Source organism: Falco biarmicus, chromosome 14, assembly GCF_023638135.1.
Source record: "Falco biarmicus isolate bFalBia1 chromosome 14, bFalBia1.pri, whole genome shotgun sequence".
In the NCBI taxonomy this organism is placed as follows: domain Eukaryota; kingdom Metazoa; phylum Chordata; class Aves; order Falconiformes; family Falconidae; genus Falco; species Falco biarmicus.
The window spans coordinates 9823458-9850607 of NC_079301.1; the positions used below are offsets into that span (position 1 = coordinate 9823458).

The 27150-nt window shown below is 38.4% G+C and overlaps 1 protein-coding gene across 1 annotated transcript; it reads right to left on the bottom strand.

Moving 5' to 3' along the window:
• Window positions 1-27150, bottom strand: WDR44 (WD repeat domain 44). Its single transcript, XM_056359702.1, has 20 exons — window positions 26975-27150; window positions 20207-20240; window positions 16609-16683; window positions 15466-16096; window positions 14717-14847; window positions 14514-14606; window positions 13436-13572; window positions 12321-12404; window positions 11913-12019; window positions 10767-10918; window positions 9155-9293; window positions 8995-9059; window positions 7637-7750; window positions 6670-6792; window positions 5523-5714; window positions 5263-5364; window positions 3860-3975; window positions 2365-2492; window positions 1527-1658; window positions 1-1084 (listed from the first exon to the last, which is right to left on the bottom strand). Exons 1-20 carry the CDS (start codon window positions 27049-27051, stop codon window positions 990-992), a joined length of 2727 nt encoding a protein of 908 aa, XP_056215677.1. The 5' UTR covers window positions 27052-27150; the 3' UTR covers window positions 1-989.

Genomic DNA, 27150 nt, shown 5'->3' on the forward strand with positions numbered 1-27150 from the left:
TTTCCAGGTGTGTGACCAAGTTTAATGATACATCTGTTCTCTGAAACACTTTACCATCAATAACATTTCATGGGTTATGATACCCAGAATGTTACTTCATAGGTGTTTTATATGAATATTTACAAAGACTTTCAAAATTCAGTGGCACTAAACAAACGAGAAGAACTTAAAACTTTAAGCTACAATGCTTAAAAAATGTAAACAGTTTATTTTACATAGTTGTAAAATATAAGAACTTTCTAATGCAGCTTAATTTTGTCTGGAAGGTGAATATATCCTGGTGCCCGTGAACAAGGAATGAGAGACTTCTTTACACAAGTATTGTGCTCCAGTGTGCAAAAAATTATATATATGAAAGGAATCTAAAGTCCACAACAATTAAAAGACAACAAAAATTTTCACGTCCTGAAGTTGAGAAATTTATAAAAACATTTACACATGGTTGCTGACCCATCAAAAACTTGCATAACTTAAAATTCTGAACAATAGCTACTACAAATTCAAGACCTTTCTCAAATGGAATTTTGTGCAAAGATCAGACGATCATTCAGTATTTTTTCAGCCGTATCTCCAACCTTCCCTTCCCATCCCCATTCCTGACATCTAGTGGCCACATGCAGCACTAAAATCCTTTTGATACATGTTCAAATTAGTGCATGTAACCACAAGGCACACACATGTGTGAATACGTTTTCGTGCAGAAACCTGTGCAGGTTCACAATTACGTTGCTAAACAACTGTTCATAGAAAGTTTAGAGTCTAATGTTTGGCAGGATTACTCTTACACATTCCTTTCTATTCTACAAGCCCAGGTGTTAATAGGCAGACACTGCTTTCCAAAGATCCAATATTTAAGTAGCCTTAAAATAAAGATTTAAAAATAAATCAGCCTGTAACATTATTATATTAGATACTTTGCTTTTGCCCACATTATTTATAGAATTTTAATCCCACAGTACCATAGCTTTATGCTGTCAGTTGCAAACCAACTAAGATACATATTTCTTTTTGTTAATGAAGACTTTGATTGCTCCAGTAAAGTCAGCTGATAAAAGCACTTCTGTGTGATCTGTCTTCAAAGCTCCTTAATAAGGAAAGAGAATAAACTGTTAGTTCATTAAAGAAAATATAAAAATCAAGCTCTCATTAAAAGACAAGCTATCACTGTGACACCCTTCTTCCTCTATCACTTTCTTGATGTATTGGTTAGAGAACAGGAAACATCTGCATTTCTAGGAAAGGGAGTTTTCTTCATTATATGTTGGTACAGCTCTACCTTTTTACATGTCAGGTGTAAAAAGACTAATTCTAAAGTACACAGGACAACAGCTATGCCCCTCACTTCACATTCTCAGATTTTAAAAATGCAACAGCTGCCAAAATGTTCAACTGATAAGGTAGGAATACATGTCAATGCCACTGCAAGGGCTTTTTTTCTCAAGAACCCCCCATTCTACACTGCAATTCTTAATAATCTTTTTCTCTTCATACCATGGTATCAAGTGGAGCTCATCTCAAACACCTACCAGAGGGTATGGTATCTGATGTTTCAGAATCTTCTCCCTTACTTTCAGTTTCTTGCTTTTCAGAAGTTTCCAGTGACACCATCAAACCAGGATTGGGAGCAAAAATCGCAGATGTAACCACTGCATTGTGCGCTTCAGAAAGACAATCCAATTTTGATTACCTTATTTCAAGGAATTGTTAATTTTACAAGAATAGCAGGCATAAATTTTAGTAAATACCCAAGAATCTTAGTGCTGCTGGCACCAGGTAAGCTCATCATTCAAGGAGCAACTGTCATTGTTTTATAAACTCATGGATCTCAGAAGTTCCTGTAAGTGCCTAAAACTAACTGGCAGGAGCTCCAAAACATGTTTGATATAAACACGGCCCCACACTTCCCAAAAGCTCTGTGTGTGTGTAGGAGATAAGAGAGTTGGGTTTGGGTTTTTTTCTGAAATACTGCCATAAAGAAAAAAAAAAGAGCTTGCACTTATTTTCAAAGTCATTTATCTGTAAGGGATCTAAGGATTACAATTATTTTAATTTCTACACTTATACAATCAAGTTCTGCCAGCAAAACCTTACATTCATTCAGAATCTCATACAGAATCTCTGGACAAGCTTTTTAGCTACTGTCTCTTCCCATCCCAATCACGCATCTGTAGAGTTTCCTCTGGACAAGGTTTCTGACAGTCCACTTACTGAAAACGCACCAGTTACAGGGCATCTTGCTATGTTAAGAATTTGTTCAAATAGATTAATAGCACTGCTGAGCAAATAAAAACTAAAAGATAAAAGTATTTAATATTTTAAATCACATACACTTTGATAAAACAAAGATCAAAAGCTGATTTTTACCTTTAATGCCTTCCCAGAAGTCATTACGGTCTCTTCTTACAGATGTAAACTTACTCAAGTCATGGTATGTACTCCAAATATAAACATATTTATCTTCTGAACCACTTACAATGTAGGTAAAGTCATGGCTAAAAAGTTAAAAAAGAAAAACATTACTTTTCTTAGCTGTTGAAGCAACCATTACAGTAGCTCTCCAGACGACCTGCAGCTTTACAACCGCAATCAGGCCAAATTCACAATTCACACTAATCCTTTAGTGGCTGCAGCTCAAAAATACAATTAGGCCTCAAATGAATGTGCGTGCAGGTTTCTCGATGCTCTCCCTCGGGACAAAAGAAATAGTTCTCACTAATAGCACACAGCAGCTGTTCTCCTGCAGCTTCCGACACAGAAGAGAGTTAGTCTAACATCTATACTCAGCAACAAGAAAATGAAACTTGTGTAAACATCTGAGACTGTGTAACAGGAATTATTTACAATACAGTCATGGGCAAAAAAAAATAATCTACACAGGTAGAAGATGAAAGGCATTCAACAAGATTGCAACCAGATGACTGTATAATGCACACTGACAGAGAAAAACAGTACCTGCAAATCCATCTCAAGTATTTACTATTAATTTACCTACTGCATGAGCATACCACATACCTAAACTCTATCACTAACTATGCTCCAGCCCTGTAAGTAGGGATGACTTAACTTGGGAAATTAATCTTCAGCAGGGGGGTTGGACAAGATGACCTCCAGAGGTCCCTTCTCACCTCAGTCATTCTGTGAAATACTGGGTCAGCCTTAAAGATGCTTTCAAAGGTCAACAGCTGACAGTCGAGTTTAAACTTAGCATTATTCTTTAAGCACTGCCATCCTCCCCTGCTCAAACATCCAGGTTAAACAGATACCCAAGTGTTTTTCCCCTTGAGCTCCTGCAAGACTGAAGGGAGAGGAGTTTTTGTTCTGTTCCCCCTTTTACCCCCTCTCTTTTACTACCTTAAAACCCAGTATTGCCATGATAGTCACAATAATACACTCAAACTCAGAAAAGCATCTTAGGCCAGCACAGAGAAAAAGAGAATCCCAACTCAGATTTGCAGGCTGTTTCCTGACAGTGATGATGCCCAAGCCTGTCGGTCACTGCCTGTGTAACAGTTGGGTGACCAACCCACCTGCAACAAAACCTGACAAAATTAAGGAAATAAAACCTATTTATCATGGAGGATAGAAAAGATGCAGTGTCCCAGCCCCAACAGTTCTAGCACAGTTCCTCTGTTTACAGCAACAGTAATGGACTGTTGAAGGATTCACTCATTCACAGAAGCTCCCTGCTCATAGGCAGCTGTCATTCTTGATCAGAGCCTTTTGTTACCTCTGTGTTCTGAGCCAAGTGACATTTCAGAGGATCAGTTTCATATCAAAGTAAACGTTACTTAAAACTTCACATCCTTCAGCCACAGCATTTCCCAAATCCAACAACTCTATTGTTGTAATACTGTCTTACCTAAAGCTGGCTTTGATTTGGCTGCTGCTGTTGACATAACCTTTGTATTTCATAGATAAAGACAGATCTCTTAGGTCATACAACCTGATTCTGGAATCATTTGATGTCACTAGTATCTAGAAAAGAAATAAATAAAATTTAGGAGTGGAAACCATTTGCATGCCCGAGAAGGAGCAACAGAATTCATTCAAACAGCCAGAATTCCAGTTCTTTTGATTAAAAAAAAAATAATAAAAGTGACCGAGACAAAGAATAGGCCCAAAGCAGCAGAACAGGATTCAGGACAATAACATTTTTCTCTCTTCTGTCAACGGACAGATCACAACTTCACTGTCAGGATCATCCCAGCTGATCTGAACCAGAACAACTGCTCTTTACTGAAGTAAAATGTGGGCCCCGAGAACAGTCATCAATTTGCAAAGGCTATTCTGGAACACATTCCACAATAATATAGCAGAACTTTCGAGTTAAGTAAATTTCTGCAGTCATGACCTATCCATCATGAAGCACAGATCAGAGGTTACTATCTGCTATATAAACAAACTGGGCTTTTCTTGGTTGATATGAGTTTGCTTCCTTTTCATGTTTTCCAGACGAGAAGCTTAAATGTACTTAAAAGGAACAGAGAAGTCTATGAAAGGGTTGTCAAAACGCAAAGGGGCATTCAGCTGATTAGACCTTTTACGGTATCTTAGAAGTGGAGAGCACTGTAGGTTAGCAGTAAGTCTCAAGATGACACTAAGAAAAGCGTATAGCAGAATAGCAGTCAAGTAATTTATGCAACAAAGTTGTGACAACTCTTGGAACACCATCACCATCAGATTACAGAACTTCTGATTTGTTTTCAAAAGAGTTCATGCTGAGCTGTGTTTTATTACATCATCTAACACGCGAAGGCACTACGTTGGATGCAAACCCAAAGGCACTATTGATTTCTGAATCTTCTGCACATCTTTGGAATTAAGTAATTTCTGTGTCATTGATAAAAGTACAATATAGGTGATAACAGCTGTTGAAGACTGAAGCTAAATAAAAGGACTGATTCTGAAGAATGGAGTACACTGGTTTGGGTAACAGCTTCTGTACGAAATACATTTCCACACAAACATTAAATTTGAGAAGGGTTAGTTATGCCGAAGAATTTTTCGCCAAAAGCCATCTGTAAGCATTTTCTCACCTTTACATTAATCAGAGCGTAATGCCATTTAGAAAAATATTTCTGGTTCACTACTATTTAGTATTGTATTAGACTAAATCAGCAAAGACTAGTGTCCATTTTAGTAGTGTTAAAAGACTTGTGATTTAAAGTCAGTGACTACAAACAAGACAGCACAAATTTAATAAGCGTTAGATATGAATATCAGACTCCACTACTGGGCCAAAGTTGCACTGACAGACAGTACCTTATTTTCTCCAGGCAAGGGTTCAATGCCAGTGATTTTTCTTCCAACTCTATTTCGGCCTCTGGTAGAACGCACGTGTATTTGTGTATGGTACTTCAAGTGCTGAGAAGATATTAAAACACATCCTGATTTGAAATAATTGCGCAGAAACTTTAATTTGCTTCAAGTTCAAATAGGTTCGTTTCTTGATATTTAAATAAGCATGACTCTTAAATCTGTTATTTAACATGAAAAAATACCCAGTCTTAAGAAGTTTTTACCTCTGTGTCATAGAAGATGCACCTTCCATCGTATGTACCTATGACTGCGTATTTGCCATTCTGACAGAAGTTGGCAGCTGTAATCAATTTTGTCTGCCCATCTACTTCATTCCATAATGCCACTTTTTTGTCAGGAATGTTCCAGAGTCGGAGTTTCCCATCCAATGAACCACTTAAGAAGTACCTGTCATCCTGAGAGGACACACTACATTAATCTCCACTTGTGCTATGAGTATGCCCTAATTTCCTTAAAACCTTCCCGCCCGACTTCCAAACAGCATCTCTCCAGAATCTTCCAAGTAAGAACTCTCAGGTGAGTTGATTATAACCTTTAAAGCAGCTGAAAAGACAATGTTAAAATTACTGGTAAATAAGAGTTCAATTTCTTACAGATTTTTGACAAGATAACACACTTGTAGTGTGTATATCTCAAGTGAGAAAATTGTTCACTTACCACACTTACTTTTTACTCTCTCAAGTTAGAAAAACATTAACCTTGTCAGCAGTTGAAAGCTCCTTTCAGAGTTCCTCATACACCTACCAGTTGTGTATGTTCACAGAACACTGAAAAATGCTTTTCCTCTACTTGAATTTTATATTAGGAAGCTTCATTACAGGACTGTGTGGGGTTTTTTTTAAATCATAAAATAAGATAGGTTGGGAAAGGATCTTTGGAGGTTTTTGGTCCACCTCCCTTGCTCATAGCAAAGACAGCCTCAACAGTTTGATCAGACTGTAAAGGGTTATATCCTGTTAAGCTTTAAACATCCTCAAGGATTCCGTGGTCTCTGGACAATCTGATTAACTCCATTATTGCTTCCCCCCCCGCTATTTAACTACAATATCCCTCATTGTGAAAAGTCAGAATTTCCAAAGTTACTCAAAACTATACCAGCTATGATGTTATAGCCAATAGACAACTCACTTTCCACATCATGCCTACAAACAGTTAAACCAAATGGACACTGCAAGTAAAGTTTAGTGAAGACGAACACTTTTAAGTTCCAGAATATTATCCAGTAGCCGTATCTTTAAAGCGCACACGCTCTATTATTCAACAATTATTATTTACTTGAAAATAAAGGGGAAAGAACTCTTGTAATATCAAGTTCTGCCTCTCTAGAAGAAAGAAGGCGATTACACTTACCCTTGGATGGAATGCTATAGCAGTGACAAAATCTATATGCTGGAAACAGCAAAGACATTCTCTTCTTGATATGTGCCATAATCTGACAGTTTTGTCCATAGAAGAAGAAAGCAGGAAGTAATTCTGTGAAACAAGAGAGTTCCATGGTTATTAACAGACAGAAAAGTAACAGAAAATACAAAAGCAATCTGATTGGTAAAGCCTTACCAATTTCTTTGTTGACATGAAATTCCTAATTTTATCCTTTCAGATAAAATGTTTTATCCAAATTATCATTACTGATCGGTGCTTTCCTTAAGACCAGTACACTGATGTTCAGACAGAGAAAATTTTCTGGAAGAATGTCAATGGAAATGAATACTTGGAAAGTAGTTAAAGCATTCAGAGAAGACACAGCACAACAGGCTTCAGAGAAGGAGTGACAGTCTCTCCTGCCTAAGATCCTTCAGCCAGACTGTGTTCTTAAAACTATAACTGTATTCCAATGAGGAGAATTAACTGAATAAGCTTTATGTGAAAAATTTTCAAAGTTAAGCATAAGGTAATTGTCAGGTAATTCTCTTATATTAAGATACAGGTATATATTCAGCAACTTTAGAATCTATGCACTTTGCCAAAAACCCCAAAAAACACACCAGTGAAGCATACTAAAGACAGGAGCGGTAACACCATAAATCAGAAATCACACAGCTCAAAGGAAATTCCTCCAACTCTAAACAATTTAACTTCACTACTGAATACACAATTGTAATTGTTACTAGCTTAATTTTTTTAAGACAAGTTTGAACGATACAAGCCCAAGAGATTTGTTCATTTTATCCCAACTATCTCAGCTGGAGTAAGCTCTCTACAAATATTTTCTCTTAACTTCAGTGATTGTTTCATATTGTTTAGTTGTATGGTTCCAATGGCAATTGACAAAAGAAAACAATGAAAACAAGAGAACTGTCTGTATTAAGGTGCTTACTTTAGACCAGGAAAGATCAAGAAGATCTGCTGTATGTCCTTTGTATTTGCAAAATGGTCGTTGACGAAATGGGGCGTTTTTATCATCTGGGTCTTCATCAACTCCACTGCAAATCTATCAGAGAAATGTATAGAAACATCACAAAATGTTAGCTGGAAAAATGAATAATCAAGCAATTACTGCTTAGAAAAAGTACAGGGCCAATAACAATTTGAAGAGTAACTCTTATGACTCTACAATAAACCACCAAAGTAAATTTAAAGTACAATGGGCTACAAAACATCATCTTGAAATTCTAAAATTGCAAAGCTCTACATTTTCCATCCACATAGCTTTTATTCAATGGGATAAACTTGACAGCAATTTAAGCAAATGTCTAAAGATAAGTTTTTGGAACAAAGTATATCAACCTTGAAAACTGTATTCCAATTTAGAACATAAACTGTGAGTTAGTTTCCATGTTTCTAGCCTGCATCAAGAATAACAACTTCCTAATAAGAGACTCTTTCAGAATAAACAGGTACAAAGTAACAATAATAATAAAACCACCACTCTAGAAGTACCTATACAAAACCTCTTCAGCAAAAATACAGTCAAAACAACATTCCTAGTATGTGTGACTAAGCAAGTTTATTCACTTAACTATGGTTAAAAAAAAAAAGATTCTTGCCCTCCCCTCATCTCCCCCCTCCCAAAACAGTGCACATTAAATAACGCTACTGCCAAAATCTTTGCTTAAACCCCGATTTTTGTCATCTGTTTCTTACACTACTGGAAACCAAACCCAGAAAAAACCCTAACCTTAACTACATTAACTTTAATGGCAAGTTTACTAAAGTATCTGAACACTCTACAAGTAAGAGTGTCTTAATACTTCTCGTCAGTCATGTTCCATTTTATTCTACACAGATGTGAAAAATTTAAATATGTCAGGTTTTATTATGCGTCTGACTAATCACTGTTCAGTTTGGCCTTCCTCAGAAACGGCATCAAGTCAGATGTTGACCATAAGTAATGCTCTGAGGCAAAACCTCTAAGACAGGAAATTCAACAATGTAGATTTTTTGTTCCCCTTTAGCATTTCACTCAGAAATTTACTCTGGCAGAAGGCCCCAGCAAAGCTATGCATATTTTGTAATACATTAAGTTTAGTGATGTACTTTCCTGCTTGTACCCTGTAGGCATGGGATATCAGTATTTGACTGAAGATGTCTATTGATAAGACAGTTTGTCTATGCCTCAAAGACACAAGCCAAGAACTCTTTAATGTGTGCCTGGATAAAGCAACAACGAAGATATGGCATTACAGAACAATGTAAGCCCCCCACCTCTTCCCCCCCAGTATCTAGTGTACGTACCCCTGCGTCGGTATCAGACTTTGAAGAATTCAGACTCTCTTGAGATGGGGAGGGAGAAACACGGCCTAGAAAACAGGCAGAAGCACCATGGTCAACTTTAAGCTCCCAAATAACTAGAATTTCTAGTGTTTTAGAGCTCAAGCAACGCATAGAAAGATACCTTCCGTGTTGTACTTCATTCGCATGTTATTGAAATAGTCAAAAGCATTCTTTAAAACCCATATCCTTACTACATTGTCCTGTCCTGCAGATGCAAGTAAACGACCACAGTGTGAAAATTTCATTGTCCAAACTGCACCCTGTCAAAACAAAAACATCATTGTTGAAGTTACATAAAGTGCTTTTTTCAATACCAAAAAGCCTTTCTATAATGTCAACTGACAAGATTTAGTACATACACAAGATACCACAAGTACAATAAAGTGTAGATCAAACAGTGAAAAGTAATTGTCGAGACTGGTGGATTGTGGAACATTCTTGCAAAAACGTTTGAAAGAAACAGCCCACAGGGCACATTACTGTAGGACTAGAGGAGTTAAGGGAGCTCAGCACTACCACAGCATCCTACGTGAAACTGGCACAGTTAGTAACAGTCAGCCAGCCAGCGTTCCGTGGGACTTAGAACCTGCTATTTGATTTGTACATCTGGCAAGTATTTGTAGCTGCACTTGAAGTTCGCGCAAGCTGTGCTAACATCTTTATTTTCTTTCTTTTTAAGTAAAAATTCTGGTTGGTAACATCAATTCCAGCAACCAAAATGAGTACTACAAAGATTTGTTAAAATCCAGATTTGGCATGGGGATTTTACAAAGTCTGTGGAGACAACAGTTTTCTCCACTGCAAAGTCTGAAGAGTCAGCAGTCAATAAAAAACAACAGTACCACACTAGCAATATTCCACTTCTTCCTGTTATTTAACAAACAGCCATTAGGCATTTGAATCCACCAACCTTTTAGGATGCCTTTGGGGATTTTCTAGGTTTAAAGAAGTCAAATACCGGCATGATGGAAACTACCACAGATAGATTACCAGTAGGACTGGAAACTTTAGTTGTGGATGACAAGCTAGCAATCTCCAGTCACCAAACTGATTGCTGTAGGTCATTATCCTTAGCCTAACACTTGAAGATGGGGTACCCCATTTCAATTGTCAGACAGTTGCTGTCTGCAGTAGAAACTGGAAAGACAGGAATACTAGAACGTATTTCAGACTCTGAAGGGCAGCATGCACACTTCCAACAGTGATGAATAGGTAGTTTTTCTGCCTCACTCTCCACAGGCACCTCTGCAAATACCGTAATTCCAGTCTCTCCCCTCCTTATCATTCTGATTCATATACCTTATTAATCTCTCCCCATTTTTGCCTCCAAAACCTATCTAGCATTTCTGTTCAATACTTGTGTTCATGCCTCTAATAGGCAGACTAGTTTATTTGCTTGCTACTCTGTGTTCAGTTCTCGTAGTGAAACATAGCCTATTTCAGTATAAATTTGTAACTGCAGGAACCAAGAAACCAAGTACCACTCGATACCAAAACTCTTCAAGGAAAAGCTCTGGATAATCCCTGAAGCTTGAGTACCTACAGACTTTTTTACCCCTGAAGAACTGTTAAATTTTAATTTCTTGCCAGAATATTATTTTCAGAATGAAACTGCTCTTTAAAAAGAATAAACCTGACAGTCATTTTTGAATATCACCAAGTAGATGAAAACAAAAAGTTGGATTGCAGGCTAAACAGGTTCAGCAAAACCACAGATTAAATTTGAGACCTACCATATGCTCTCCACTGAGATCCTGAACAACTTTAATTTGCTCAAAATCGTAAGGTCCCTTGAAGCCATGTGCTGCTTTGAACTTAACTGGTCTTGTATATGGCATCCCTTCATCATCACTGGAAGACGGATCATCTTGATCTGTATGGAAAACTAAGAGGAACACAAATTCAGCTGTACATATAGCAGCACACATTTTATTTATTAGTAAGCATTTGCCAGTACTTTTTGGTAGCAGACTAGTCTTGAATTAGCAAGTTTTTATAGGCAATTTTAAGATCTTAAAGCAAAAGAAGAGAACTGTTGCATTAAGTTCTAAAAACACATCTATGCTAATTTTAGGTTGCAGTGAATCCAAACACTGTACACTCAGAATAAGAACTGCTATCCATTTTTGTTCTGTCCCTTTCTTTCTATTGGGTCTTTAGCAGATCCTGCACTAATGACTTACGTCAGTTTAATGTGTACTGAAAATTGTTGTATTGGTTTCCTCAGACTGAATACACTGAAATGGTCCAGTGATTTGTCCACAAAGCCTCAGAATTGCAAAAGAGCTGGGGCAAACGGCCAGTGGCAACGTAAGATGCTAAACTGCAGCTGTTCTAGTAAAGTGCAGCAGTTCTATGGTGCTTATCTCAGGCTGTGGATAGACTGGCTTACTGCAGTAGTAGAAGTCTGTCTGAAGGAAACACTGATGAAACAGGAAGGGGAGAATTTAGTTGCAGTCGGGAAATCTTCTAACAGGAGATCAAGCTATATGAGAATTCTGCTAGAGGCACTGGTTGTCAGAAAACAATCTGATTTTATTAAATTTCTACCTTTTCTGGAATAAATTCCCAAATAAGTTTACATTTTGATATCCAGACAGCTTTCTAACAGCACAACAAAACCTATAGTATTCAACTGGTTTAGCTGAAAAAGTCTCTCAACTACTATTTTACAAGAATTCATCCTTGTAACTGCTAGTCTTAAAATGCCTACCAAACTTCAAGCTTTAACTCTAAAAAGCCACATCATCACCTGTACAGTGGCAGAATACAGCAGTATATGTCCCTCAGCCAGCTTTGATTCCTAGAAGCCCGAGGATAAACAGACTATCCTATTAAAACTATATATGTATGTATAAAATGAAAAAAGTGTCACCTACCTTCATCCCGAACACTCTTAACTTTATTTACAGCACGTTCACCATATTCTTCAGCAAGGTGCTTTGCTCGCTTTACAGATTTGCCAAGGAACTTTTTCAGCTGGGTCCTTAAAAAGCAAGGGCAGTTTTTCAACACACAACACTGGCAAAGTCTCATTTTTCACTATTATGAATCAAAAGTTTTGATTTGAAATACACTATTATCTCTTTCCATTACAGCTTCTTAAAATAAGCATTTAATTTGCCAGCAGTTGTGTAATCTTCAGTTCAACTGCAGAGCAATGGGCTTATCCAAATTCAGGTGTCGCTTGTACTTAAAAGATACTTGTTCAGAAGTCAGAAGGGGAGCTTCAGCTTAGAAAACCAAAATCTGTCTTTTCTTTGTAGGGACGTGAAACAGTATCTTACGTTTTTTGTTTTAACCTCCCTCCATCAGAATCTGTTTGCTGTGTCTGCATTTTGTCTTCATCGTCAGACTGTGCTGCATCATTACTAGGAAATAGAGAAGTGATTGTTTAATATGAAACCATAATGAATCTAAATTGACTGTAAAATCATTAAAGTAGGATCTGCACTTTAGGATCCCTCTTTATTCCTTCATGCAACACAGTGGAAAACCATGGATGTGATGTTAATCAGGTAACAGAACAGATCTTTCAATTCTTAGGCACCTTGGATACTAAAACTGTATACACTGTCCAAATGCCAAAGATACATTACTCCCTTCCACAAATTTCAAACCTAAGTTTACTGTGACACTGTGAAAGCTAAGACCAGACAAAATATATTACATTACTAGAACTGGTAACATGCCACCTTGTTCTCATACTTTGCTTTCCATAGATCAAATTAGTAGTAGTTAATTTTGAAACAGAAGTTTGCACGCAGAAGAGTATAGTTCTACAGAAGTGAGCTTCTCAGTGCTAATATAGCAATGCAAAAAACCTAAAAATTGTTTGATGTATAAATTCATATAAACCTAGGCCTTTAAAAAAAAAACCTAGACTGACACAATTTCCTGATCACTAAGATACTGTATTTTTCTATCAAAGTTTACATACTCAGTTTTACATGTTAGAAGGACCTAAAGCTCTGTTGAGAAGAGGAAAACCTCAAAGTAGTCAGCTATACTGATGATGACAAATCTTCAAAGGACCAAAGCCTACTAAATCAAACCCTGAAAAAGCTACAGGAGGTGGCAGCATGAACACCATACAGTGCTTGCACATAAACTGTGTTTAATTCAGTATAGAAATGACACTTAGTGCCTCAAGCGCTAACTGCAGTTCAGCTGGATTTTCAGACATAATTGCCTGTAAATTTCCAGCAATACCATCAACTTTTAGTCAACTTAAAAGAATTAAATAAACAGTCTTGTTCATAGACAACTGGGAATTACCACTCAAATTAGTCAGAGACAGATGGACCGGGACTCTCTTTACTTGCATAAGAGCAGCCTCCACATATGCAAAACTACAAGAGCAACAGTGTGATAAAAGGCTGAAAGCTATCATCATTCATACCTGACATATTCTTTAGTTCTCCTCATGATATGCAAAGTCAGGGGATTAATGCCTGTTGGCAACTTTTCTTCTGCCAAACTCAGGGGTATTTCTTCACCTGTATCAAGGTTTTTTATCATTACACTTGCTAGAATTTCCTATGGAAAAAGTAAGATGTGAAATCAAGATGACTTGATTAGACTCCAAAACCTAAAGCAAAACAGAAATCATCTGATCTTACAGATTATTTATCTTAATGGGAAATTCTGTAGCTCCCTATATATTTATTTTACAAAGACTAAGTTTATGTTAAAATTGCCTTTAGTGTGTTAGTGCAAACATTATCAACCACTATACATAAATGAACAATTACGCATCATCACAAGCTTCAATTTCATAAATCAGAAAGGCAGCTATACAGACATCAGCCACTGCCTGACACCGTCTATGCTAACATCAAACATATTATGTAATTAAGACATCAAAGTCTTCCCCTTTGAGATATTCTAACAGCTGTTCTTCAGGTTTAGTCAAAGACAACCTTTACTTACAGAGAAAAAGCATTTACACCTAACTAGTACTACACAAAGGAAAAGGGCTTTTTTTTGGAGCATCTCATGAACACATACATCTGTTCAGCAATAGTTAAAAAAGATAAAGACAAATGAAAATGGGCAGCAGTCCAGTAACATTATCAGGATTAAGCAAAGTTACTAACTGAAGAAAATATTTAATATGAGGAAAAATCATTCTCCTGTTGCTGACTCCTTCCCCCTTTAGATGCATGACAAAACGCCAAGTTTGCTGGTGTTTCCTCACATGAAATCTTGTAATGTGTCTGCATAGCTACAAACACAAACTCATAGCATTCTAGATCGCTTACAGCTCACACTTTCAAATGCTAATACCACATATGACTCGGGGACCACAAAGTGCTCAGGTGGAGAAAGCCACCACACCATCACTGCTATTTGCATCCCTGGTCGCAGCAGGTAGTGGTTTAGAGTACAAGGAGTGACATGTGACTACTCTAATTCATTCAACAGACTGGAAAAGCAACCAGAAGAAGGTGCTATGTACAGATCACATTCATTAATACCTCATCTGTGAGTTCTCTTCCAGAGTTAGACCTGGGTCTTTGTGGTCCAAGTACTTCATTTGTTGTTTGGCCATCAGCTGCTTTCCCATTTTCCTGAAATTTTGCAGGTATAGAATACATTATCTCCACTGTGACATTAAAGTAACAGAAAATGTTAAGGTTATTGAACTTTTGAACCTAGTAATTGAACAGTTTCCCAATACCTGTGCAGTGACTATTTTATCTCCACTAGTTGCGCTTGCCAAATCCAAAGAAGGCTGAGAATCTTTGGGCACACCTTCTGTCACTGTACTTGGAGTTAAAAGACCACCAGCTGAGAAGTTCTCTCGAGAAACTGAAGAGAGACTCATATTAGAAAGAACGTCACACTTGCCATAGATAGGCTACAGATTGTTAAGAATCCTAACATCACAGTGCCAGTCCTGAACATCCTTTCTGACAAGTTTGATTTTTTTTAAACATCAACTGTCACCAATCTGCCTTATCAATTATGTATTTAATATATAGTTGGAGGCACAGGCATGATTTCACCCCTAGTCCTCTTAAGTTTTATTAACAGTTTGGGGTTTTTTTAGTCATTTCCCTAGTAACCCAAGACTACTCATTTTCATGAGATCTCAGTCTACATCTTGACTTTTATTTCTATGCAAATACAGATTGCACACATTTTATTTAAAGCGTGTAACTTTTTTAGTTTCTGCATTGATAAGGCAACTTCTTGCTACAGAAGTAGCTATTTTGGTAGGAAGTGTTAGTTTACAACAAAGTCTATGAATTAGGAACACTTGTAATGCAAAAGGGTATTTCTCCACTGTAAGAAGTTAAGATTGTGGAAAAATGTTTTTGCTCGTTTACAGATGAACTAAAATCACAGGACCGAATGACTCTTCACTCAAACCACAAAAATAGTAACCATGTAGATAAATAAGCCTATCTAAAATAGCATACTTGCCTTCTAAACCAGGTTTTTGCACTTCAAAATCCAGTTCGCTCTTCTTCTTCCGGGGTGGTGGAGCTGGCCTTGCAGGTGGTGGTGGTCTTGGAGGAGGAACATTTGTTGGAGGTGGTGGCCGTGCTGGGACAGGCTTCTTTGTGCTAGCAACTATATCAGGTTCCACAGTAAGCTGCCTTGGCGGTTTTGCTGGAGGCATTTCTTCTGTTGTAGAAAGGTCTTTGGTAGATAAATCTGAAGCCACCTGTTCTAAAGTATTTGCCTCTTTCTTGTCTGTTATGTCCTCAGTTTTTGATGTTTCTTCTTGGGCTTCAGTTTCACCCATTTTATGGTCAGTTGCATTTGTTTCTTTTGTTAGTTTATGAGTTTCCTGTTGCTTAGGAGTAAACAAAAGCTTCCCAGACTCCAATTCAGTGTCCTTACACACACTCTGATATACCGGTTCTCTAGCATCTTCTTGTAATGATATTTTAGCAGCTAATACTTCTGGAATACTACTAACAATACCCGCTCCAGAAATCCAAACATTTGCATCTGAAGTTGGAACAGTCAGTTCTTCTCCTCTAGAAGCTAAAGAATCATCATCTAGTTGTTGGGCCTTCTGGCTTTCTTCTATAATACTGTCAATAATCTTAAGAAACAAAACCAAACCATTCTATTGTCAAAAATAGCAGGCATTTCAAGGGTACATTTACCAGTCAGTCCGTACAACGTCTACAAGAACTCTTCCATTGAAGAGTTGTTTTAAATACAAAATATGTTCTTTTAAAAAATCCTGAAGACCAGAACCTACATGCAGAAACAGCTATTTCCTGAAGATGAAAACTAAAGAGATAACAAAGTGACTAATTCCCATTCCTCTTTAATATACTTTAAGAGAAAGTTAGCAAACAAAAGCTGTCTTCTCTTCAGACGCCTCATGCACTGCTAAATATGATCCTGTAAGTTACACAAATAATTAAACACTGGTGAATTCTACATGTGTTTTTAGAACGCTTGGTTTGATTTTTACCCTTTAGATGAACGTTCTTACTAAGATCAATGACAATTTCTAATCTATTTAGTTTCAGGATAAAGGCTGATCATTAAATTATTTAATATTTCCAGTGTGATGCTGGAAGCACAAAGCCGTATTTAACTAACCTCTTTTGAATCATCTTGTTTCATTTCTTGTACAAAGGTTTCATTTCCAGCTTTGTGTAATTTGCTATCCATATCCTATGGGAAAAAAAGGTATGATGGTAGTAAGTTCTTCAGTAAGATGATCTAACAAAAATATAGCTACAACAAATTAAATAGCATAAAGAACAAGCATTCCGCTACATTTTCAGATGTTATTGCTGCCAGACAGATGTTTAAACACCAATTCACAGTACAAACAAGCATTTCACACCACCCACCATACACAGAAAGCCTGTATACCAATAAGCAAAAAAGGCAGTTATTTTTAAGTGGTTTCAACCTCAACTAAAATAAAATTGAAGGTAGCATGAAGTTTAGAGAAGCATACATGTTTAATAACCTGCAGCAAAGAAAATCTGTATTTTTTTCTTTATCAGGCTGTGGGAAAGGGTGCAAGAATCATATTATCACCACATAATAGAAGCTTCCTTAGAAATTTCCGGGTTGAATCAGACAGTTCTATCAAGAGGCCACAAATATGCTTTTGAGGATCTGACACCGATTATTCCATTCTACAATTACTCCTAGTGCACATTGTCTATTTTTGCTATCTTCATGCAGATCCTTCCAAAACCTAAATAAACTGCAGCAGAACAATGAAATGACTGGACTTAAGCAAAAACCAAAAACATTTTCAGAACATTTGGATGAAAGGCTGCATGAATATTCAAAGCTGGGTATACAATTTATTCTTTATATATTTATAATCAAATACCAGGATATCATACTACCGATGCAAAGTCAGCTTGAAGTATAGTTGAGATGTGCAAACAGCATCACTTTGACATATCCTACCAAAGACTGAATAAAAGCAATTCACTAAAGGTGGCCTCATGCACCAAAATAACATAGTAATTCTTCGTAATAGTTTTCAGTTGTATTTACTTTTTTTTTTAAAAAAAATAATTAAATAAATCCTACTTAAGATAGGCAGCCTTAGGAATAGTAGAATTAGATCACACTTTGGGCACGTTAAGTATGGCTATTCTATAGAAACTCTTAAAACAGAATTGAAAATATTCTATTTGTGAGTGAACGCATCCATCAATTCCTGGAAAAACTTAGGTTCAGAAAAGCAAGTAGTTTATACCATAGAAGGATATTGCTTTAACCAGAAACTTGTTTTAACCTCAGCTAACGTGGTCTAGCGGGAACTTCTTCATGCATCTTCCATTGTACATGAATCATTAGAAATGTAGAATGGTTTGGGTTGGAGGAGACCTTTAAAGATCATCTAGTCCGTCCCCCCACAATAAGCAGGGACATCTTCAAAAAGATCAAGTTGCTCAGAGCCCCATCCAGCCCGACCTCAAATGTTCCCAGGGATGTGGCATCTACCACCTCTCTGGGCAAACTCATCATAAAAAATTTCTTCTTTATCTCTCGTCTAAATCTACTCTCTTTTAGTTTAAAACCATTACCCTTTGGTCCTATCGCAGCAGGCCTTACTAAAGAGTTTGTCCCCATCTTTCTTACAAGCCCCCTTTAAGTACTGAAAGGGCACAAGATCGCATTGCCTGTAAGCATATACGTCAGGAATATCTGAGGGGGAATTTGATAAAAACCTTGACATTGGAAGGGACCTTTGAAGATTCCGTAGTTCTCAAAGCAGAGCAAACTACAGCAGGTTGTTCAGAGATGTGTCCAGTCAGGTTCTGACTATATCCAAGGATGGAGACTGCACATCATCTCCATGCAACTTATTCCACTCCGACCTTCCTGGCACAGTCTACTTGGTAACCTAAGCTGCAGATAAAAGCCTGTATTTGTCTCACAAAAGAGGAAAAACTTCTCACAAATGACTTGAAGAATTTAGTTGCCTGGCTTAAAACATGAAGGAAAAAAACCCCCACATTTATCAACTGATTCCCTGAGTTGAGATACAGAACTGCTGTTCTACTCCTCCTTTCTGTCTACAGATATGCAACTCTATTCCGTTGAAGTCAGCAGGGCTCAAGTGCCTCCCCACAACATTAAATCCCCCAAAGGCTGTTACCATTATAAACTCTTTTTGTTAGGCTATTAATTTAATTCCACTTATACAGCTTTGGATATGCACAAGATACCTATTAAACAGGTATTTTAAAAGACCTCCCCATATTTTTTGGACCTTGACAAGATTTAGACCGACAGTCTGGTACAGATTATCTAAGGCATTTCTCCTTGGACTTTTCCTTAGACAGCTAGTCAAACAGAATCTTCATAGCATACTAATATATTATGTGTGAAAAAACCACACAACTCTTGTAGACATCCATCTTTGAGAGTTCTGACCCCAAGAAATGGCATATCATGCAGAGACAGCTACAATTACAGAAAAATTCTTCCGCCCTCTCCACTCCCTCACCCTCCTTCCACAAAGTGTTTCTAAGCTAATGCAAGTTCTACTTTGCTTTATCACTAAAATCTATCTTCAAAGGCATGACGACTTAAATACTTCAGTGTAATCAGTGTCTACAGAAGCTCATTATATTAATTTATAATTTTGTTGACATTAAACTCACACACCTGTTAAACTTTGGACTTGGGAAATATTTCTTACCTGTTCCAAGACAAACTATACCATTAGTCACACATTCACTGAAATGATATGGTACCAAGCAGAGAAACAACTTTTTTCCACACTCAGAAACTTAGCTTTGAACAAGTGACTTAGGAAGACCTTGAACAAGGGAGTTAGAAAGATACTTAAAAAGATAAAAACCCCCTATATTTCTTGAAAGACTTACACATGTAATACTTAATCGTTAAAAGGACATTAAACAGAACACAAAATAGGGGATAAGGCTCTGTTCCGTAAGAGGTGCCTTAAGATATGGTATCATAGCAAAAAGATGACTGATTCAGAGCAGAGTACTGCTGACAAATCAGAAACACTATTTTCACTACAACTTCCCAACACTCTGCAGACAAAACGTCAAGCCTTCTTTCCTCTACGTAAAAGTGTTGCATAGCATCACCTTTGGCCCTTCTGAGAGCAGGAAAAGAGTGTTATTTGTGCAAGGTTCCAACTCCTCACCTATTTAACGTGTGCCAGATTCAGCCCCACTGTCACTATGCACAGATGCAGCATACCAATTACCTGCGTGGGAAGCGGCAACGCTGTCTCATTAAGCTAAATATAGTGTTTTATCTTCACACAGCCTAGAGGGGAGGCTTTTGAAGTACAAACACTGAAATTTTTCTTATTTTGAAGACAGAAGAGAGCAAAGTCAACTATTTTGTATAAATCAAGACGAAAAAACAAGTGCTGCAGAGACTTGCTTATTACTCACAGATCACTTGAAAGAGGGTCGTCCAGTAATTAAGTACAGCTCAATTAAACCACACATACACATTTCAGAATAAAATTAGCTTCAAGATATGTTAACATACCCTAAATAAAAGTAAAGTTGAAACTTCAAGAGACTTAAGCACAATTGCTACCTACAACAAGGGAAAGCCTGTAATTTCCTGTCTGTGTAAACGTTAGGGCTACTGTAGCACACCTACTTTAGGTAGAAATGCTCAACTCTGTGTTCATCAACAAGCATTTGATTCATTTTAAGAAGAAACTCACCTTTAATACGTGGGATCCAACTCTCGTTGGTGATCTGTTAGAAAGAGAAGACAGACTTAGAGCTCAAAGAAAAAAATACCATCTCTTTTGACAGTAAGCTTCATATTAAACAGTCCATAACACTGTTTTCCTTTACAGTGAATGTATACTTGATACTTTAGACAAGCAACAAAGTGAATGTTTCTCATACCACTCTTTTACATAAAAGGCTTCAAATAGACTTAAGTGCCCAACTGTCTACAATGCAGAGACCCGCAGCTTCTACAATCCCTGAAAAATTTCTCAGCAGAATCTTCTCAAAATCGTATTTCTATCACGCTGTCCTGGTTTCTAATAAACTGATACCATTCCAAGTACACATTTGACAGCATTGTGCATTACAGAGAATTTAAAATTAGCATGTACAGGGAGCATAGAGTGGACATCAAAGAAAGCAAAACTCTCAGAAAGCAGAAGTACAAATGCTCTAGTAGCCTGCAAATCAAATGCCCGAAGAGACAACACTACCATAGCCACTCTGCCCTTCAGACTCTCTAGCAGATGTAAGGTCTTGTTCCTAATCATCATGCTCAGTGTAAGTATTTACATTACAACAGGATGGAACTACTTCTGCACTATTTTCCAAAATAGATACTCTGAAACAGTGAACTTGCATTAGCATTCACTCACACACAACCTCTCATTTCACTAATTACATGAAAGAACAAGGTATCTTAGGGGAATGGTATCAAATAATTACTTCTCCTCAGGTCACCACTCAATCAGTGAACAGTCAAATCTTAATATATCCGGAACTTACACTTTCCACAAGACTTTCCGAACTCCACAATATATTTAAATAGTTAATTGCACTGTCTACTCTGATTACAAGATCTTACTCATTAAGTAAGTTCTTAATAATAAGTTGAAAGGTTGGGCCAGATGACGTTTTTAAGTTCCTTCTGAACTGGGCTGTTCCACGATTCTACTAGTTTGTCAGTCACAAGTAGAGACCAAGTTACAGATGACTTCCTTGAAAGCTTACTATCAAATGATCTGCAACCTGGATTGTACAAGCATCCGAGCTGGCCACCAAGGTCAGTGACACTTGACAGGTTTGAGTATCATCTTGTATCAAGCAATACAGACAGATACAGAGATCTCTTGTCTAATTTGCCCCTCCTGCCTCCAAAGTGATGGTTTCAAGAGACAATACCCTCTGAAAAAGAGAACTCTTTATAATTAATTTTTAAGAACTGCAGTTTTTCTCTTTACTGTCTGAAAGCATTTAATCACAAAAAGAAAAGGTCACATTTATACAGCAGGGTTAAGTAAACAAGAAACTACAGTGGATTGGTATATAAAGACTATGTAATTTCTAACTAATTTAACAACTTAAACCTAGATACTTCTGTCAGATATTGACATTTAAGATACGCAATATCTGTAACACTGTTTTGAGGCATAATCCTCCTAGAAGGCAATAACTCCAATGGGAAAAAAAAAAAAAAAAAAAAGCAAAATCAGTGTTTTGACCTAAAAAACAAACACATCTTTTGTCTCCCAAAACATACTGCCAGGAAAGGCCACTGCCTGTGTTGAATTTCCGGTTACTGAAACATTTTCAGTTCCACTATCAACTCCTGGAATTCCTTAGAAAGAGTGGCAGAAACACATGTCCGATCATTAAATCCACAAGATTACTTTAACAATAAAATATATTTATAATTACAACATTAATGCTTAGACTTCAGCACAGGGTCCTATTGTACAAGGCACTGCTTAGACTTTACAACCTCAATAAAATGCAGATCCCTTAACTGCAAATAGATACTTTGGGTTTCTATTGTGACACTTCCCACCAACTAGCATGTCACTTCTGGTACAGGCAAATCATTCCTCCACTGGTAACACAAAATATGAGGTTCAAAAGACATTGCTACCCTTTTCAAGACTTCTTTAGCTAATTAGTTTTGAGAAAAATCTGCACTCAGACTAAAACAGGTGTTATTTCCCACTGTCCTGCTTTACTCACCTTGGGGAAAAGCTGCGGAAGCGATAAAGGTTACAGAGCTAGCAGGTACAGAATAAAACAGAGCTGATATCTATGTGAGCTATATTGAGCTATCTTAAACATTAAGGTGAAGCTTTATCATTGAAATTACATGCTTTTAAAACACTGCAAAGCTTCCACAACTATTTGGCCTTAACATCACTTTCAGGTCAGTTTATACTATAGCCAAATGAGTTTAGTAGTTTGCCTGAGATTGTTTGAGCTATGTGTTTGTAAGCACCACTGCTCCCTTAGTTGTGATGAGTTGCTGCTTATGTGCTATTACATTTATAAAGACAAAGTCAGCCACAGAGCGAGTATGATAATTGAAATCTCTTGTAGCTCAGCATTACTCTGGAATGGTCTTGCCCTTCCAACCACCTGAAGTTACCAGCTTTCTCAATTCCCCACTTTTACTTTAAGGCCACTAGTTTTACAGATGCAGTATCTGAAATGCTTGCATTTTTTAAGTAGTATATATAGTGGAAAAAGTGCCTGAAAAGATTTGTGTAAAGATCAATCCAATGATCAAATACTGATTTTTGCTTTGAAAGGTCTGTAGCTTTACAGGGTTATCAGGCAGAACACAAAGACTGGCATATTCCACAGAAAACATAAGGCAAAAAAATTATTGTCTAGTACAATTTTTTTAGTCAACAGTGGGATTTAAAAATTGATGCAAATATATATATCTTGTAGATTGCATTTCAGAAAAAGTATTTCTAACCTAAGTTTTCTTAAGTGAAACCACTGTAACACCAGTTTAACAAAGGAGAGGTTCAAGGTTATCTACAAAGATTAAACAAAATTCAAAGAAAAACCCAATTTCACCTGCATAAATATAAAAAGATGCCTGATAAATCTGAAAGTCAAATAAAGTCATTAAGAACTTTTTGGTTTTATTTATTCAGCTGTCAAATGCATCCTCATACTGACCAGACTATAGGAAGCTGCCATTCCCATTATCAGGTAACTCCAGCCTGGCACCTATTTGAACTAAGCTTCACATTTTCAACACGTTAAGTCTTGTGACAGAAAAAAACGCAAAACCTTTTAGACCTTCAAAAAAAAACCACCCCAAACAAAAAACCCTGATATGAATGCCTGGCCTTGGCCAAATCCCAGAAGCACACTGCCTGCTTCCTGGGAGGATGTACATTGTTGCGAAGCAGGTGTGCTAACAGGCAGATGGAAAGAGGTTTAACTTGTATGCAGGGCAGCAGTACACTGTACAGAACATACAGGTTCAACAACGAGCCCGGTAACTGTATTTACTGCTGTCCTTCAGCCTGCAGAGGCACACAATGTTTTCTTCCCTCTAAACTACAGCTGGCCTGGAAGCTACAATTACTCTCCCTGCAGCTCTCACCTTCAAAACCACAAACATTCATTACTGCAATGCACTGTTTGGGCTGCCCTTGAAAAGCGTGTGGGAACTTGGGCTAACTCAGAACGCAGAAACTTGTCTGCAGTGCTGCAAGTCACTACAGCAATGTAACTAACACTTCACTCCATCTGTTTGCTGCCAAGATCAGGTCTGCATGTTGGCTAAAATACACGTGAACAAAAAAGTTGTAGTAAGCATGTCCCACATGTCAAGAGGACACAATTTAACATTATCTAGCTTCCTACATAGAGGAAAACCAGATTCCTCAGGAAAAGCATTAAAGCAACTTCAAAAAAAAAAAAAAAAAAAAAAAGACAGGACTACTGAAGTTAGAATTCAAGAATTTAAATCAAAGTACCAGAGGATATGTCTCATTATCTACATCATCTCTTGAACCCAGTGCCCTTTGTTTGGTTTCTCATAACAATTTTTAGGGTACGAGTACACTAGGAACAAACTTGCCCCTTACTGTAGGCATATGATGTTCAAACTATTAGGTTTGACAGTTCTTAATTTCAGGAGTGAGTAGATGACTTTTCTTATAAATAAAATATAAGGGGGTCTGTCACCTGCCTGCATCCTAACAAGTGTGCTTCACTTCGTATTTTCCTTCCCTCAAAACTGACATCCTCCTTCATGGGGCAGTTCATGCCTCAATTTCAGAGTCTTTTTCCAAATCTCTTCCATGCCTATAGTCTTTTGAAAGCAGACTGACAGAGGTTAAATAAGGGCATCTTCTGTCACACTACTTCTCCCTCTCCACTCCTCTGACTACACAACAGATAGATGCCTTCACTGATCAGTCCACATCAGCAGCTACAGCATTTTTCTAGGGACTAGAAAAGCACATAGAAACAGACGTTGTTTGGGCCCTAGTTATCTAACCGATCGACACTCTCCACACATGCTGTCAAATGTAGAATTGCACATAAAAGGCAAGTTCTACAGAAGTGAAGCATATAGGCCTGGACACAGGGGATACAGTAGTCTCCAAACATCTGGTTTAAACACACTTCACCTTAGGGAAGCCATCAACCCAGGAGAGCTATCTCTGTGCACTATCATCTGAAGGAAACATTTTGTAACAAGTTCTGCAATTTTTGCTAATTAATTCCTAAAGTGCACCAGTTATATATGTACATGAGGATGCAGATATAGTGGTTTCCTTGAGAGGGGCTTAAGCATCAGTACTTAGTGACTTACAGTGGGAAGCGGGAGCTTACATTGAACTTAAAAATTCCATTCTTGCACATCATGAGACAATAAAACAAGCCTAGCAAAGAAGTCAGCATGTTTATGTACACGGTTGTCACCACTTTCGGAATTTCTATATCAGCAATTATTAAACTTCCCCAGCCAGGGCAGGCGGGAGGAAGCTACAAAACCCACATTTTTAATGAGAGCAAACACATCTAAACTGCCATGCTAAAAACTGGCTATAGCATATGCTGCCAAAAAAGATTCCCAAGTGTTTTTGCTGATCATCACAACACTGAACGCATGGGGAAACACTTCAAACTGCAGAGGGCAACATGCATTTGTTTTCAATTGCCCTTCCTCCCATAAGAAGGTTTTGATTTTTTTTTCCCATAGGTCCCAACTCAACATCACTACACATGCATGGGTCTCAAAACTACAATCTACAAGCTTGCTTCCAAGAAGTGTCCAATGTAAATGTGAAATTAGCTCTTAAGAAATCTCAAAGCTTATTTAAAGAAAACACTCTCCATGTTGTTAGTGCAGAATTGATGGCAGACTGAATTACAGATTCAGGCTCTGTATTGCAAACTAATCCCTCCGAGATCACCTCCTTACTTGACTCAAGCTGACAGAATTCTATTGACTTGAGTCAATGATGCATCTTTATGAGTTATGGAAAAGCAACAGAAAAATCAAAAGCATCTTCCACTTTAATTTCTAGTGAGTGACTTCATATTATCAAGTTCTACATAGATACAGGTGGTGGAAATCTTCAAGGTCAGGACATATGGCATTATCTGTATCGAATAAAAGGTAGGATGTGCAGCTGGGCCAGATTTAATGGCTCATTTCTACCAAAAGGCCTGGTCCCCCCTTCCTGCCTGTGGCTTCTCACTACACAAATTCCACACCATCACCCTCTCTTGTCCCAACTCTGCCAGGTTCCAGGTTGTGGTTTTTTTAATAGTATTTGCTGTTTCTAGTTTTCAGCTGTTGTCAATTACTCTGGGTTATGGGAACTGGTAGAACAGTTTGATGATCACTAGTGCCTGGGCAAGGTAAACAGCTGGAGGAAAACCTCATTTCAGCACAAGTGCTGTTAATTTGCCTTACCACATCTTGTGGAAGCATATGCCAAGATATGCTTTTCACCAGGCTATGTAAAAGGCTAAGTTCATAAAAGCTCTGATACAGGATATGTGCATGAGGAGAAAAGATCTAGTCTTTCCTTTGTTCTAGGCATCCAATGACCACTGACACACAGATTAAACCAAGCCCTTACTCAATTATTAAAGCTTCAAATGAATGGATCCCACAATCCATATCTTATTGCTCTTTGAACAAGCTACATGAAACCTCATCCTACAAGGTCAAACAACGGAGAGGTTTAGTCCAGGCTACATGAGGAACAGAACTGATGCAAGCCATAACCCGCTTAGCACGCAACCAGAAAGTTATATTTACAATTTTAAAAGCAGCAGCGTATTTGGCTAGCATCAACAATATGGTGACAGAGTTAGCGTTGAGGTAACAGCACTAGGAATCTACACGATAAAATTGTTACAACTTCGCTGCACAGAACCACACGCTAGCTAAATACAAGATGCATCAAAGCAACACCATTAAAACCAAATGACCGAGCACACCAGAAGTTTTTACACGCAGCGACAGTTAGCCTGTTGCTGAAGAAACTTGCTCTTTTTTTCCCCCCCCTCAGAAAATCTGTTACTTTTATCGTATTTCAGGGAGTAAATCTGTCGGTCCCGATTTCGCCTCTGCACCTCTTTTCCAAAACCTCCGTGCTGCCCGCCCAAGGCAGGCAGATGTGATCTCATCACGGTAATGGCCACTACCAGCCCCACAAGCCTGGGAAAATACGTCCAGACCTGCTCCGTTTCCTCGCATCCCCCTGCCCGCGGGGCTCGCCCGCCGCCCCGCCGCCGAGCGCAGCCCCGCCTGCCCGCGGCCGAGCACCCCGCTCCCGGGGCGCGGAGCCCCGTGCCTTGCGGCGGGGGGACGCCGGGCTCGGGGCGGACTCGCCTCCCGCCCCCCGGAGCTCCCCAACGGCTGTAACGGCCGGGGGCGGCCGCCTCCCCTCAGGGCCGCGCTGAGGGAGGGGAGGGCAGGGCGGCGGCCGCGAGGGACTCACGGCGCGGGGGAGGCGCCGGCCAGGTGCACGTCCTCGGGCGCATCGTAGAACTCCTCGGTGTCGCTGTCGGAGGCCATGGCGGCGCCGGGCCCAGCCGCCGGCAGCGCAGCGCGGGGCGGCCGCCGCCACCTCCGGGCAGGACGGGCGGGCGGGCGGCTGAGGCGGGGGCCGCGCGG